Raw genomic sequence first — 17,242 nt, forward strand, 5'->3', positions numbered from 1 at the left:
GTTATATTCTTGGATGTTAATAATGCCCATTTTCCAATTTTAATTCTAATAACAACGAAAACCCCAAGAAAACAAACAAAAACTTTAAATTCTAAACGAAAGTCTTCTTTCAACTTTTTCAAGGTTAACAACAATAACTACAACTACATGAGCTTGATAACTACAGTTTGTAATCTTTACAGAGGCGGACAAATACAACCAAGTAACACATTGCTCATAAAGGTGTTTCATTTGAAGAATATTGTCAAAATAATAGAAGCAAATATGCTACTTGATGTGACAGAACTTTCAATATTGTGAGGGAGAGGACAGAATAGCATATCTCTATAATTTCTGTCTTGCTTTAATTGAAAGAAATGCCAAATTATTTCAATAAAATCTAATTATATTAAAATTGAAAAAGTTAAAATTAAAGATTATTTATTTAAAATAATCGAATTTGAGTAATTGTTGGGCAGTTGGACGAGTTTCTCGATTCTTATCCAACATTTGTAAAATTAATTGAATTAGTTCATTGGAGTAGGAAATTGAACAGTTTCTCATTTGTTTAGTGAGGATGGTTTGAGCATTTGATGATTGATTTCCCATTAATAAATTACTGATTGAAGTTGTTTCGTCTTTGGTCATGATTTGATAAATTGAAACTCCCAAAGAAAAGATATCCGTGTTGAAAGAGTATGAGCTTCCCAGGGCGATTTCAGGACTAAAAATTCATGTGAATTTAATGAGAATTGATAATACTTACCTCATGAAGAGAGGAGTTCCAACATATGATTGACCTTTCATTTCTTGATGCTTTTTTGCCAATCCAAAATCTGCAATTACTATTTCGATATTATCATTCTTCAAATATTTGACAAAAATGTTGGATGGTTTGATATCTCTATAATATTATTTAGTTTAACCGATATTTCTTTTGAAACGTACCTATGAATAATTGATAGTTGAGAATGAATATAATTCAAACCTTCGCATGATTGTTTCAGTATTTGCTTAATAATATTTTCAGAACATTCTCTTTTCAAAAATTGATTCAAATCACCACTTTCATAATAATCCATGTCAATACACAGTAAACTATCTTGGGTTATGAAATAATCATTGACTTTCAAAATGTTTGGATGTTTGATGTGGCTTAATTGGGAGGCTTCTTTCATTATTGTATTTAAATCAGAGAATGATTCAAACTTGATTACCTTAACTGCCTTGATTCGATTTCCTGCTTTTGAATCATTAGCTTTATAGACACTTCCAAATGCACCTTGTCCAATCCTTTCTATATTAGTATATCTTGAAAAGTAATCTTCAGAATTAGAAGCAGCTGATCCGGCTGAAGAGGTAATAATTGTTGATCCAGTTGGGAAATCAGACAACTCAATATTTGAAGTGTTGATACTTGCAATATCTTTTCCTTTGTTCTTTTTTTTCTTGGAAAGACAAACAATTATTACAATTACCACAATAACAATAATCACCAAAATTAGAAAACTTGCAACTATTGGGATAGTAATTGAAACAATTAAAACAGTGGAGGTATCTATGGAATTTGTTGGAACTACTTGCTCACAATATTGGCCTTTGAATCCTCCTTTACAAGAGCAAATATTGAAATCTGAGCAGTAACCATTTCCATTACATACTGATAAATCTGATGCAAGTGTTCCATTACAAGAGAGGGACTCACATTTAGATCCATAATATCCTTTCAAGCATTCACAGCTTTGGTTTTGAGAGTTGAATATTGCATTTCCCACACATGAAACACTCAATTTTCGTATTGTGGTTTTAGTCATTGTAATGAACTGACTAAGTACTAAATCACTATCAATGAAATAAACCTCTTCTGTGTTTTCATTATAGCCAATAGATGGCGAGAAACCCATAAATTTAGTGTCTTTCCCAGAAAGATTGCCTGAGTAAACGTTAATATTTTCGTTAGCACTTCCTGCTAGTGTTGTCAACAGTCCAGTTGTTCTAGTGTATTTTCGTATTATGTACGAACCATCCAAAATAATAATATCTCCATTCTTTTTAACATAAAAGGATATTGGAGATGATAGTGAAGATTCTAAGGCTGGTAGATTATTTCCTGAATAACCAGTCTTACCATTTCCAATAATTGTTCTCAGATAATAAGTTCCATTTGCCATCTTTTCAATTACCCTTAATAGTGTACTTGTGCAATAATAGATGGAATCCTCATTAGAGGAGTAAGAGAAGAGAATAGTACCAAAATTGGTAAAATTGGTAACTGGACCATCTGGAGAGTATGAAGAAGTTACATTGGAGGCAAATCGAGTCACAATCATTCCTGTCCTTTTTTCAAGTTTACGAAAACTTGTACTGTCCGAAAGGTAGATATCTCCATTTTCTGGATTGACAGACAATCCTTTGATTGCAATGTTTCTAAATCGTGTGTCCAAAGCTGGACCATCTGTAACTGCACCACAACCATTTCCTGCAATTTTGGTTACATTCATAGTATCCAAAAAAACTTGTACAATATGGCACACATCTACAATGAATAATGAATTATCAAAGGAAGAGTGAGCCATTGTTAATATAGATTCCGAAACTAAGAAAAAGAATGGAATTTGGCCCATTGTAGGACTCGTACCCTTTACACTCTCCGTTTGGGAAATAATTTCACCAGATGTTTCATTAAACTTCTTCAAAGAAAATCTATCCAAATAATATATTACATTATTGGCCTCATCTCTTGCAAATGCAGATGTAATTTTACCAACTTTTCTGGAGGGGTTGATGCCAACAATTGTTTGTGTGGTAGCATTTGAGATTGTAATGTAGGATGCAAAGGCACTGTTGTAAATTGCTCCATTGATTACTTTTATACTGCCTGATTGTCTGCAACAATATTTTAGTAAATTAATTGTTACACAACTTACAATAAAGACTTTGATAAACTAACATTCTCTCCACTGTATCCACTGAAGTGCAGAATATATTTCCTGAATTGTTATACGAATCTGCTCCTCCAATTTTTATGAGCTGGGAATCATTCAATCTCATTTCATAAACTTTGGCTTGAAGCATTAAATATATTTTGTCGTTGTCACATGAAAAACTTTGAAATGAATTATCAGATGAATAAACTGTTTCATAAACTGAGAGTTCCGCCAAATTAATCTTCATTATTTTAGAATAAGAAACTAAGAAATAAACACTATAGTTTCCATTTTGGTTTACAATACATGAAGAAGTAATTGGGGGAATATTGTAAATTTGTGATTGTTCTCCATTTCTGTATATAGTTATGAAATTTGGAGAGGAAAAAAGCAAGGTACCATTTGATAAAGAATTCCCTATTCCACTAATTGAAGTGATACCGGTTGGGATGTTCAATGAAGAAAGTTGCTCTGTATAAATATTAAATAAGAATACATCTGTGGAAGTGACAATTACCATATCTCCATTTGGGAATATATAAGTGTTGGTTACTATACCAATATACTTCCTCTTCGGTGAGTTTTCTATTTGTAATTTGGAATAACTCCCCAAAACAGTTTTGACCAATCCATTAGAAACCTTTCTGACAATACTACTGGTTTCTATGAAAAATAGTTCATTCTTGAACGAAAACGGGTAAGAAAGTGAAGATGTTGGACTTGTTTCGAATTGTTGAATATTTTCTCCATATGGATGATTGATGACTCCTCCAGAAAATGTGGAAACCACCTTGGTTCTTGTATCAATTTTTCTAATACAGTTATTTGTCTGGTCAACTAGGTAAACTATAGAATTTTTCAAAACCAAAGAGGAGGGGTTATAAAATAGAACTTTCGAGTAAGAATCAATCAGATCATCTCCTTCATATCCATAGAGGTCTTGCTGTCCAATGAAAGTTGATTGTACTGCTGATCCAACAGATTTCATTTGAACAAAATGCGAAGAAGGTGAAGTTGTCCAAATTTCATTTGATGATGTTACAAATATTCCATATCTTGATAATTAATGGAGTGAATAAACTGTTTAAAATCTTCACTTACAAATTTGATTGAGGACTCAAACCGTCAACAACTCTGTACTTTCCATTGCTATCAATACGTTTCACCCTTTCCTCATCTGTGAAATAAACCGTATCCTCTTTGCCATTGGAAACAACGTGAATATTCTTTGGAGATTTCATAATGACTGAATTGGCATCCACATTATCATAACTTCCATCCAAATATGCTTTTTCACCGCCAATAGTCGAAAGTACCCTTGTTGAAATGTCATACTTTTTGATGAGGTTGTTTTGTGTATCTGCAATGTAAAGAATATTATTCGAAGAAACAACAATTCCCAATGGTTTGTTAAATGTAGCAGAGATGGAAGAAACTAGTCCTGTTGAAGCAGAAACTATTCTAATCTTATTGTTTTGAGTATCAGCTATATACAAATCACCGTTTGGAGAAACACTAAGAGATGAAGGAGTATTAAATAGAGTTTCTTTTGCATGATATCCATCACTGAAACCAGCTGTTCCCAATCCTCCAAAAACTACCATGCTCTCATTCTTGAACCCGTATCCAAATTTCGTCTCGCCAAAGTGTTAATGGTTTAACAAAATAAAACACATTTGGTTATGTTGTGTTTAAAAGTGTGTTAGAAGAAGTAAAATTAAATTCCTTTTGTTTTGTCCTTCCGAAACAAAGATTGTTTATTACATAATAAATTGATTGTTTTGATTTTCGAAATGATGAAAGTATTGTTTAACAATAGTAATTTAGATCGAACCAAACAAAAGGATCTTTATTTAGTCTCCACTATAAATTATTCCGAAAAGACCAAACAAAGCCAATACTGTTACTGTGAAAACAAGAGGGCACCATTATAAATATTTATCACGGTTGCTTCATACATCACCACAGCCACCATTATAAATATTCATCACAGTTGCCACCATTATAAATATTTATCATGGTTGCTTTAAATTACAGTGCCCACCAATATAAATATTCATCACAGAACCCACCAATCATTATTACCACAAACCATTAAAAACAAATGCCACCAAAAATACAACCTCCTACATGGTCGGAGAATGATAGAACAAACATAAAACAAATGTTTGATGCTTTTAAAAACAAATCTATCCCTGAAAATGTTGATTTAATGAATTATGGTAGATATATTGCAAATAACTATTTAAATAGTAAAATTGTATTAGGAAATTTAAATACAAACAAAAGTAACACGTGGAAAGAATGGGAAAAAAAAGGTTATTTAAATGATTTAGAATACTTCTATAATAATTTACAAGTGAAATACTATTTAACAAATATTAAACTATCACCTACTAATAATCCGATTGTTGGAAATAATTATTTGATCGGAAAGGAAGTACAAGTAGATCCTAAAAAGTTATTATTTAAATCTACAACAACCAAAACTATTAGATTAGGAAAAGGTATTTTAAGTACAATTAATGAAAATAATTATTCTATGAAAGATATTATTTATAGTACTAAATATAAAGAATGTTTTAATGAAACAAATAGTTCATTAGATATTCCTAAACATTTGCTTTTTGAAATACCAATTGATTCTAACAAATCTACTCCAATATCAAAATGTCAAACTAAAACAGATTTAAATTTACAATCAATCAAACAATCATTCCCTCCATTATCAAGCGAAGTTGAAGAAAGTAATGTTTTTGATAATAAGGAATTAAAAATTAAAGAATTATTAATAGATTCAACTAATGATGATGATGATAATTTGTTCGATATGGATTTAGTTTCAGAAATCTTGAAAAACAAAACAAAACCTCCATCAACTCCACCATCAACAAAACTACCCACAACTTCTCCACCAACAACTCCACTAACAATTACTCCAACAATACCACCAACTCCACTAACAATTACTCCAACATTAGATTCTCTATTACAAATTGCCACACCAGTAATTTTAAAAGGAGAAGAAAAAAAAAGAAAATTCGATGATTATGAAAATGATGAACAAAATGAAAAGGTTTTAAAAAGATATATAAAATCATTAGAAGAAAAAATTAATAAGTTAGAAAAGAAAATAGAAAAAAAATCCAAAATTATTGAAAATCTTATGGAAAATCAAAACAATTCCAAGAAAGTATCAGAAATTGAATATATTATACAACAAACTAAACCTATTGCCGAAAATATTATTAATAATTCTAAAATAGTACAAAATTTTATTGGTGATGTTAATGAATTATTAAGTCAAACACATAATTGTAAACCTGTTATTATAATGGAAAAGAAAAACAAAATTATTTTATCAGATGAGGAGAAAAATAATTACTTAAAAATGATTACTTATCATAATGATAAATCAGTAACGTTTAATTTGGATAGTATATTAGGTAAACAAATAAGAATTTCTGAAAGCCAATATCAACAATTATTAAATAGAGGAAATTTAAAATCTGGATTTACAAAAAACTTATTTTTGGAATTTTTTAAATTAAAATCTTCAGATTTAACAGAAGAACAAATTGAAAAGGTTTTTAGATTCTTGGCTATAATTAAACCAATAACTTTTGATAAAAAAAGATTTAAAAAAGATAGGAAAAATTTGGAAAAGAAAAAAACAAAAAACGATGATGATGATTTTGAAGAAAATGAAATAACAAAAGATATTAATAATTCTGATAATGAAAAATTTGAAATATCAGATAATAATGTTAATCAATATGATCTTACAAATAATTTAGAATGTATGTATTAATAATTTAATGTTAAATTTTTTAGTTTTATTTATAAATAGAGAAAGAAATATGATTATGAATAATGAATGGTTAAACGGAGATATAATGGATAAATATTTACATATTTTACAATTACAATTCCCTTTTCTTCATTTAACAAAATGTTCTCAAAGTATTTATTTTTTGGATACTGTTTTACGTATTATTAAAAGTGCAGAAAAAATAATAGATTATTCAAAACTTAATTTTGTTACACTCAATATACCAGGTACACATTGGTTGTTATTATGTATTAGTAAGATTAAATCAATTGTTTATATGGACATTATTGATTCTAAAATTGATTTATTATGTGACAATCTTAAAAAAATGTTAATTAAATCATTCACACAAAACTTTTTACCAGAAAATTGTGAATTAGTTTTAAGAAATATCAAATGTAAACAACAATCAAATGGATTTGATTGTGGATTATATGTGTTATCATTTATCCGTCAAATAGGTCAATCAAATATTGAAAATTTTAATCTTAGTAATATCAATTTTGAAAATACATTGATTATAACAAGAAACGAAATGGCTGAACAGATTAAACCAAATGGTAATTAAATAAAGCTTCATTATTTTATGTTTTTATTAAATAATCAATTAACAAAAGTAATTTAGAAGAACTAAACAAAACCTATTTATAGCCACCATTATAAATATTCATCACAGTTGTTAATTACAGTATATACGGTTAACGCTTACAACGACAACTTCAAGGGCACCATTTATTAATATTTGGCGCCAATATTAATTAAAAAAAACAACCATACAACACACTTGGCTTATAATTGGAGGTGATATGTTGTATTAATATTCTTACAACTTTTAATACAACCAATAAGTTATTATTATATTATAATTTAATATTTGTTTTAGTATTAATGGTAGTTAGATTATTAAAATTAGAAGAATAATAAAGAATAAATAGATTAAATATTCCCGATTTAGTCATTCGTGTAAGACATGAATTGATTTGTAATATATAAAACTAATCTCTCTCTTTACTTCTTGTAAGTAATTTATATTGGAATTTAAATTCAATTATTGTAGTTAATTGTGTGGAAATGGAAGAAATGTGAGGAAATTTAGTATGAATATTGATGATCTTATCTTTTTGAAGATGATGGAAATAATGATGATAGTAATTAAGAAAATATTTTAAATGATATAGTAGTGATGAAGATAACGATGGAAATAATAATGAAGTTGGAATAATATATCACATGTTTCCCTCTGCGGAATACTTTTTACCATTCAGAACTTTATATCTGCTTAATCCAATTATGAAATTTTCTTAATCTAAACATTAATAAACATTCTTCTCGAGTTTAACAAAATTGACTTTGTGCATCAAAATCATCTATGTTTCGTTGGTCCAAACTATCTTTATATTTTAGACAAAACCATATTGGTTTGGTTAGTCAAAACTATTTTGGTTTGATTGGTCCAAACAATCTTCGTTTAGTTAGTAAAAACCATGTTGGTTTGGTTAGTCGGACCGGTGTTGGTTTTGTTGGTCCAAACAATATTTGTTTTGTCAAACAAAACAAACTCGGCTTCACAAATGGCAAACCAAATTTATTTATTTTAAATTGGTCCATCCGTTTTTTGTTTTGTGCGGAGCGATTTCCTCATTTTAGATCGACAAAATAAAGGACCGTCCTGACACTAGGGAATATTCTGAATATCAGATGTCTTTCACAATCAGATACGTACATGTCCTCTTCCATGCCAAAACAAATACCGCATGGGGTTTTGAGATAGGCATACTTGGCATCAAACATAGTCAGCATGTCATGACCGCTGGCAGTGTTTCCAATCAATGTTTGCACTTTATAATCGAGTGCATGTACGAACAATGATGGAGATGTATCTTGTAGGAGTAACATGCTGCTGACACATGTCAACAACAGCAAACAATGGATTGTTACAAAGGGCGTGGACATGGTTTCTTTTTTTTTGAAAGTAACAATTACACGTTAGCCCAACAATTACAAAATTGGACCTTTACACCATCCAATATACATGGTAGTATCGGAAGAAACGCAAATTCCCCAACACAGAATTCTCCCTAGTTTTACTCAGCTGGAGTTGGGTTTAAAAGAATTCTGTTGGTTTTCTCGTGGTGTTCTAAATCATCGGTGATACATTGCTGCTTAGTAGGAAGTACTTCCACTCGAACAAACTTTTGGATTTGTCGCGGTTACACTGATGGATGCGCGTTGCTATTTTTTTAAAAAGCGTGTTTTGGCGCCTTTTTTGTGAATAACAGAACCACAACAAGAGAAGTAAGAAAACTTTATGTTGGTATTTTAGGTTTAGTCTCATTTCGAAAGTGCTTGAATTCTCTGGAGTATTTGTGAAGGACTAATTCTACTGGCAGGATCATATCGTATCATTTCCCACAATAAATCACAACAGAGTTCAAATACCTCCCCTTGGTACTTCACTTTCTTACTAAATTGAACAATGGCAGGGAGAAGAACTTTCGTATCGGCCTCATCATTTCCTTGCTTGACTCTCAGCAATACAGATGCATAATCTCCTGAAAGCAGTTGATAAACTATGCATCCTAAACTCCAAATATCACTTGGTGGTCCGAATTCTCCCTTAATAATTGCTTCTGGAGCACTGTATTGTAATGTACCTTCGTAGGCAGTGAGATTGGAACGATGTTGATGTCTTGATGATCCCCAATCACCGACACACAATAAAAAATCATTATTCCATTCCAAGATGGATTTTGATGAAGATTGAGGGTTTTCTGGAGCTTTTGCAATGAAAATATTGGTTTGTTTCAAATCTCTGTGGACCATTCCTTTTGAATGGAGATAGTCGAGAGCAGATGCTATTTGCTTGATAATTTCCAAAACTAATTCTATTGGAATTTGATTTTGATGGGTGTGAATCCAATTTCTCAAATCACACTTGTACAATGGCATGATGATACAAATGAATAAACTATTCTCGACCATTGTACAACCTAAAATTGGTACTATGAAAGGATTGGATTCCTCACTCAATTCATACATATTTACAACTTCCTTAAATTCACTTCCAAATGGATTGGTAACTTCAATCTGTTTCACAGCAAATAATTCATCAGTTGTAATCTCTTTAAAAATAAATACAGATCCATAAGCTCCACTTCCTAATTTCTTAACTAGTACATATTCCTTTTCACGAATTCTGAAATGATTTCTTGATGATAAAAGGTTTGGTGAGCTCGTTGAGGCAAGAGGACTGCTGATTGATTTACTATTGCCAGGTAAATCTCTTGGATGATTTTCGACCTCATCAATGGTTTGAAGAGATACTGCTGTCTTATTGGTTGATGAATCTATTGAACTAATTGTTTCAGGTTCTGAACGATAAACAAATGATGGTAAAAGACTCTTCTTTTCTGGATCTTGGTTTTTGTTTCTTCTAAACTTTTTAAAATAGACAAATACACCAATACCTATGAGTGCTGATGAGATGCAAAGGAGAATAATACTAACAACAATTGCTGCAGCTGTTCCATTTCCAGAATCAATATCTTGACAAAATTTTCCACTATACCCATCATCGCATTGACATTTTGTTGAGTTTTGATTGGAAGCATTTTGACTGAGGACACAAAGACCATTAGATGAACACCTTTTGGTTGAGTTTTGAGATGGGTTATTTGAGGACGGATCACAATCCAACCAAGAACATGTTTCTCCAAAATAAAAAGGAAAACACGAACACTTATTGAATGAGACACAAACTCCTTGATCATTGCATCCACTAGTTCTCAATTTTCCAAAGCAGTAAGGTAATGAACAATCATTACCTCCATATTCTGAATTACATTTGCATGTGTTATTAGAAATGCATGAACCATGAGGTTGACAATTATTAACACCATCACAATTATATTGTGTGCATAGTTGACCTTCCCATCCACTATCACATTTACAAGTATTGTTGGAAATACATTTACCATTCGAGTTGCAACAGGTTGAATCATTTGCCAATTTCCCAAAACATATTGGAATGTCACAGAGATTTCCAACCCATCCCTCTTCACAATCATAAATATTTGGTCCAACACATATTCCATGTTGTGATGGAATATCACAAGAATATGATCCACATTGCTCATTTCCTTTCCATCCACTTTGACACAAACATGTGTTATTTGAGACACATGTACCGTGTGAATTACACACCAATGAATTATTAGCTATTATTCCAAAACAAACTGGAATATTACACAAATCTCCATACCATCCACTGGTACAGGAATACTGATTTGGTCCAATGCAATTCAGTCCATGTGTTGGCTTGGGAACATCACAAGAAAAATTGCTACACATTGAATTACCCCTCCATCCAGATAGACAGGCGCAACTTCCATTCACACAATCACCATGACCTGAACAAACTTGACCTTGTGAATCAATACACGAGTCAGAGTATCTCATTCTAATGGTAAAAGAATCGCTATATAGAAGAGCACCTTCTGTAGTTATGGCAACACCATTAGTTCCCTGAATGGCATCAGTTGTAACAGTTGAAATTATTCCATCAGTATTAATCTTTCTGATAGCATTATTGCCTTTACAATCGTTAATACTCTCAACTAAAACCAGAAACCTACCTGAATCTGCAATGAAAATAACTCCATTTGAGGTGACAGTCACTGCAAGAGGATAGCTTAATTGAGCACTAGTTGCTTGTTTCCCATCTCCTTGATTACCTCTTGTTCCAGTACCTGTTGTTTTCATATCATTAACATTTGAGGACTAATTTGAAATATTTTAAGCTTACCTGCAATTACTGAAATAGTTCCTTTCGATAATTTCAAGATTTGATTTCCTCCACTATTCGCAATATATAAATCCCCATTAGGAGTATAAAATAAACTTGTCGGATAATTCAACAAGTTCGAGGTAGAAAGTGTTGTAATGGTCTTATCATTATTGACCCTCCTAATAATATTCACTCTACTATCTGCAAAGTCGAAGAGGAATTGATCTGCCCACAATGATGGAGGCGCCACGACACCACTAGGTCCAGATAATGTACATGAAGTAGCTGGTAATCCATCATTACAATTTCCATTATTGGATGCATATTTTCCTGCAATTGTTGAAATTATTCCAGTATTGTCCACTAATCTAATTAAGTTATTTGCACTATCTGCAATTAAAAGGCCGAGTGAAATCTTGGCCATAGCTTTTGGCTGATTCAAAAGAGATTGGATTGCTGGAATGCCATCATTGTTATAACCAGAATTGGACAAACTACCAGCAATTACATTAGCAAAACCAGTTTTCAAATCAAGTTTTAAAACTGCTGATTGATAGGAAGTAAGGTAGACTTCACTATCACTTATGACTTGTAATTGATTCAAGTTTCGTAAAAAAGAGCTTGAAGCTGGTACATTCGGATTAAAAGTATATGGATAGAATCCACTAAAAAGGAGAGGTGTTTCCAAAGTACGAAAATTAAACTTCATTACTTGGGTTGCTGCCACATTTTGCATGGTTGACTTGAAGTAAATATGATCGTGTGAGTCCCATCCAAAAAAGTTAATTCCCACAATGTTGTTATCATACAGAACTTTCACCTTTGCCAACTGTTGAGTGGTTTGATTGAATAAAAGTAATTGACCTCCACCAGTAGAAACAACATAAGATGAATCATAACCCAAACTGATAATATGTAATGGATTTGTAATGGGTGCAAAATTGGCCCAATTATAAACTATTCCATTTGTACTGAACTGTAATAATCTATTATATCCAGAATCTACAACAATCATTCCATCTGAAGAAAGGGCAATACTTGTTGGATTTGACATTTTACAACTCAAAGGATCAGCACCATTACAATTACTTGATGATTGAGTATTCACACCTCCCATAATAACCTTACACAGAACACTATTTTCATCAAGAAATGTCATGGTTCTAATAAAATTATTCCCACTATCAACAATGTAAAATATTCCATTATATTTTGTAATCATAGTTGGAGCACGAATGGCATTATACATGGCAGGATCATAACTCAAAGAAAGAGTTCTCAAAATTCCACTTTCCATATCAACAACTCTTATATAACTAGCAAAATTATAGACATCCAATATAAATAGAGAATTTGTCGATTCATCCAAGTAAACTCCACTCGGTGATGTCAATGAAAATTCAGTAGCCAATCCACTCAATGATGGTTTATCTTGAGGCACAGAACAAATTCCATTTCCTGCCACAACCACACTCATATTTCCAATAATCCTTCTCACCACACAAAATTGAATATCCGATAAGTAAATTATTGGCAAACCACTCGAAATATCCAAAGATGATACATGAATATTACCTTGTGGTGCTACAATTGGAAAATGGTAGGAATCAATAGTAGTGCCAATACTTCCGGCAACCATAATATTAGCATTAGAATATAGACCAGCAAATTGATTCTCCAACTCCTTGGTTGAGTCAATTTCGACTGCAGAAGCTTCTGCTCGAATACTAATGTTGTGATGATCACAGTTGCAAAGTGTGATTACTGCTGTCGTCGTCGTGAGAAACCCCAAAATGATGCAAAGAAAGAGCTGCAGGAGTGATATCTTCATTTTTTTTCGGAGTTGGATTCGAATAATAATTGCCTAAACATGTCCATTAAAAGTGGTTGTGATATCTGAAATACCTCCTTCTGACAGATTATCAGGTTATGGTTACACAAATATAGAGTTGCCTTGCAGCAGTTGTACACTCAGTGAAATGTTAATTATTGAACTGAACAAGAGAGGTTAGAAATTCACAAGGGGAAAAACAACTTGGGATCTGTCATTCTACATTCTTGTGATGTTGGCAAATGAATTATATTTTTTCAATATGAAATTTGTTCAGTAAATTTTGAAGAATGATTTTCTTACCTCAATGCAACACTTCTTAAACAAAGTTTTAAGCGGCGCCGGAAAATAAGCAAAAAAAAATGTCCGAATCACTAAATACTTCTGCTACTACAAATGATGATCAATTCTATTGTCATCTTCATCATGGTGAAGAAGAACATGAACATGATGATGAAGGGGTGATTAATTTTTGTGAAATAATGTCAAATACTAAATTATCCGATATTAATGATCAAAATTGTAAACAAACAATGTGTTTATATTATTTTTTAAATAAGGATCAGGATGTTAGTGATGGTGAATTTAAAATAATGAAATTTAATAATCAATTAAATTTAACTATTGAACAAATTGTTCATCCACAAAATTTGGCATCAACTGCTATGTTTTTAATTAATATATGTGGAATTAATCATTTATATTATTTTAAATATTGTATTGCCGATGATGATGAAAATTCTCATATTGAACACGAATTTAATTCTTCTAATGAAGTTTTTATTAATGAACATTTAAAATTAGTACCATTTCCATTTAGAAAGAATGAATTTGTTACTAAATTTGATAAAAGTGGAACCTTAATGAAAACTAATCTAAATTCTATTTGGGATAGTGAAGGTTCTATCATTAGTGTTAATAATAATACACTTGAACATTCTTACCTAATGGTTAATGATCAAAGCAATATCAAATATATTGAAAATTTCAATGATGAAATAATTCATTTTGAACGAAATGGCCATCGTATATTTTTAACTAAAAGTGGTAAAATATATGGTTATGGAGAAAACTTGTATAATCAGTTAAATCTAAATGGGGGAAATGATAATTTCATTCAATTTATATCAGACATATCATTTGATTCATTGTCATTTAAAAAAGTTATACCAGGCCTTTTTAAAACTCATTTCATTACTGAAAATGGTAAATTATATGCATCAGGTGAAAATTCTGATTACAATTTAGGATGTTCAGAAGGAAAAACAAGACAGGAAATTCATAATGATATTTCAATAGATAATGGAAAGTTTCAATCAAATCCTGCACGTAAATGTGACATAATAGATGAAAAATATGAAATTGAACATGTTTACCAAATTGGAATAAACGGGCTAAGCATTTTCTTAACTAGGGAAAAGAAATTATTAGCATGTGGAAAATATTTTGATGAAAATGGTAATCAAGTTATTTCAATTGGTGATATCTATCCACTAGATGGTGAAATCGATCAATTATTCATCTGTGCAAACAAGTATTTACTTGTGATTACTAAAAATGGAAAGGTTCATGTAATTGGTAAAAGAAATATCGATCCAAAGAATTATAACAAAAAATCAACTCGTATTTTAGAAGATAGATTTATTGAAAGGGTCAAAACTCAAATTGAAACTTTAATTTCATTGGACGAAAGAATTTTTGGAAAATTAGAAATTTATCCAAATCCATTTGATATGGGTTGTGTTTTGAAATTGGAAATGTCCTTGGATTTGATAATATTTTTCAAGTCGTTGAGAAGTCAATCCCTCCAAAGCAAGACAGGCTTTTCAGATTTAACTTTCAACTTTTGTTAAATATATTATATTATTGTAATCATTCCCGCAAAAAAAGAACTTGGAACTGCAAGAACAAGTTGATTTATTTTAATAATAAAAAAAATGTCTACATTGGAGGGTGGGGAGATTCTCGTCCTCACAGAAGAGGATCAAATATCTAACAAAATTGAAATGTTTAATTCATGTCCTCTATCGGAGGTAATTTCATCAACTCCGAAAAGAAAAATTGAAAATGATTCGAATAATCATCAAATGAAATTTGTCATCATTTCAGATACTCATAGTGCTCATGATAATTTAGAATTGCCTGATGATGGAGATGTTTTGGTTCATTGTGGAGATTTTACTAATAAGGGATTGTTTGGAGAAGTGAATTCATTCTTTGAGTTTTTGAGAGACAAATGTGATGGAAAATTTAAATATATTATCGTGATTGTGGGTAGGTATTCTTGTTTCTTGTTGGATAATTGAGGATGTTTGGTTTTTTATATAGGAAATCATGAATGGAGTCCTGATTTGATAGTCAATCGACAATTTTCAAAGTATTTCAGAAATTCAAAACACAATCTCAAATCAAAGTATCATCTTTTATTGGATGATACAGTAACTATACAAGATAATTGTGGAAATGATATCAAAATTCATGGAACTCGATTTAGATCTAAATGGAAATTTCCTCCATTCATGAGAGATTCATTGAGAAAGAAGGATTTTGATATTCCAAAAGATATTGACATTTTACTGTCACATTTTCCATCTGATAAGGGGAAATTGGATTCATCAAGAAGAGCTTCTACTGAGCTGACCGAATTGATCAACAGCAGCCACTTTACAAAATTAAAGATCCACTGTTTTGGGCACGTTCATGCATCTAGGGGACATTATTATGAAAGTGAAACTGATAGATTATTTGTGAATGCAGCATCTATCAAGGGAGATAAGAAAAAGAAGGTTGTCAACAAACCATTTGCTTTCTACTTTTAAATTTTACTCGAATCTTTGAGAAATGAAATCAATACTGAAACCTAATGTAAATATTGGAAGATTCAATACACCCGAATAGCTTCACCCTTTTTTGCGTCACCGAGTAAAAATTTACTCATTGAAATGTTTAAATGATTGTAACTTGTGCGTACGATTATAAAAGAGTTTCTTTTGTATACTGTTTATATTCTCTTATTGAAATCATATCATTGGGATTGTTGCTCAAACTGTATTTAAATTTGATTGTTTTTTTGTTTTTGATAATATTAATTAAAGCTGCTTTTATTGGAAGAGTTGAAGAAAATCCTTGTCCATGTCCTCCAAACGATTCATTATCACTTTGTGCTGGATCTTGTTTCTTTAGATTGAAAGTTGTGCAGTATCTTCAGTATCCTCATCAGTATCTCCATCAGTATCTTCATCAGCATCATAACCATCCTTGATGAATTTAAAGTGTGAAGCTTGACAGATGTCAATTGTTGTATGAATAGCTTTCTCCTTCTTGGTTCTTCAACTGACATATCCAATTTTCTCTTTCTTTCATGGGATGATTGTTTCTTCTTTTTGGTGTCAATGGGTAAGGGTCGTTCATTTTCCCAATATTTAACAGGTTTACCAATCATTCTTCTCAATCTATTTTCTGTACAATTACTAGTTTGAATACCAAAATGGTCATCCCCATCAATCTCTTCATTTTGACTGGAAATTGTTATATTGAGATCGCTTTCCTCACCTTCACTCCTCATCTCAAAATCTAGATCTAGTCCATGCACGAAATCTATATCATCCAATACGGCATCCTTTAACAATTCTTCTCTTGGTACATACTGTCCAACCAATATAAAACCACCAACTTCTTCTTGATCTTCTTCATCTCCATCACTAATTTCTATGGCATCATCACATTGAGCAGTGCTTTCTTGTTTAGAAATGTTGCTGGCTTGAAGTTGCTTTCTTCTGGTAAGCATGCTTACCGAACTCTTGTTGTTTTTTTGAAGGAAATTAATAATAGATTTTAGGTTTTTCTGCACGTTGTGTCATTCTACACGTATTGTAAAGCAGAGAGGC

General features: G+C 31.2%; 6 protein-coding genes across 6 annotated transcripts; 3 read left to right on the forward strand and 3 right to left on the reverse strand.

Annotated features, from left to right (window-relative positions):
- Positions 1–420: 420 nt before the first annotated feature.
- NAEGRDRAFT_74149 (uncharacterized protein) lies at positions 421–4,510 on the reverse strand (the record flags this gene model as incomplete). Its single annotated transcript, XM_002670826.1, has 6 exons — positions 421–703; positions 746–883; positions 928–1,418; positions 1,641–2,865; positions 2,930–3,961; positions 4,008–4,510. The coding sequence occupies 6 exons, from the start codon at positions 4,508–4,510 to the stop codon at positions 421–423; spliced, it is 3,672 nt and encodes a 1,223-aa protein (XP_002670872.1).
- Positions 4,511–5,010: 500 nt separating this feature from the next.
- NAEGRDRAFT_74150 (uncharacterized protein) lies at positions 5,011–6,717 on the forward strand (the record flags this gene model as incomplete). The annotated part of the gene is made up of 1 exon (XM_002670769.1): positions 5,011–6,717. The coding sequence occupies one exon, from the start codon at positions 5,011–5,013 to the stop codon at positions 6,715–6,717; it is 1,707 nt and encodes a 568-aa protein (XP_002670815.1).
- A 2,352-nt stretch (positions 6,718–9,069) lies between these two features.
- On the reverse strand, positions 9,070–13,355 carry NAEGRDRAFT_74151 (uncharacterized protein; the record flags this gene model as incomplete). Its single annotated transcript, XM_002670827.1, has 3 exons — positions 9,070–11,330; positions 11,373–11,486; positions 11,543–13,355. 3 exons carry the CDS (start codon positions 13,353–13,355, stop codon positions 9,070–9,072), a joined length of 4,188 nt encoding a protein of 1,395 aa, XP_002670873.1.
- A 362-nt stretch (positions 13,356–13,717) lies between these two features.
- On the forward strand, positions 13,718–15,208 carry NAEGRDRAFT_74152 (uncharacterized protein; the record flags this gene model as incomplete). The annotated part of the gene is made up of 1 exon (XM_002670770.1): positions 13,718–15,208. The coding sequence occupies one exon, from the start codon at positions 13,718–13,720 to the stop codon at positions 15,206–15,208; it is 1,491 nt and encodes a 496-aa protein (XP_002670816.1).
- An 84-nt stretch (positions 15,209–15,292) lies between these two features.
- On the forward strand, positions 15,293–16,174 carry NAEGRDRAFT_74153 (uncharacterized protein; the record flags this gene model as incomplete). Its single annotated transcript, XM_002670771.1, has 2 exons — positions 15,293–15,629; positions 15,807–16,174. The coding sequence occupies 2 exons, from the start codon at positions 15,293–15,295 to the stop codon at positions 16,172–16,174; spliced, it is 705 nt and encodes a 234-aa protein (XP_002670817.1).
- A 335-nt stretch (positions 16,175–16,509) lies between these two features.
- Positions 16,510–17,142, reverse strand: NAEGRDRAFT_53283 (uncharacterized protein; the record flags this gene model as incomplete). Its single annotated transcript, XM_002670828.1, has 1 exon — positions 16,510–17,142. One exon carries the CDS (start codon positions 17,140–17,142, stop codon positions 16,510–16,512), a length of 633 nt encoding a protein of 210 aa, XP_002670874.1.
- Positions 17,143–17,242: the final 100 nt, after the last annotated feature.

The sequence above is a fragment of the Naegleria gruberi genome (assembly GCF_000004985.1).
Source record: "Naegleria gruberi genomic scaffold NAEGRscaffold_67, whole genome shotgun sequence".
Taxonomy (NCBI): Eukaryota; Heterolobosea; class Eutetramitea; order Acrasida; family Naegleriidae; genus Naegleria; species Naegleria gruberi.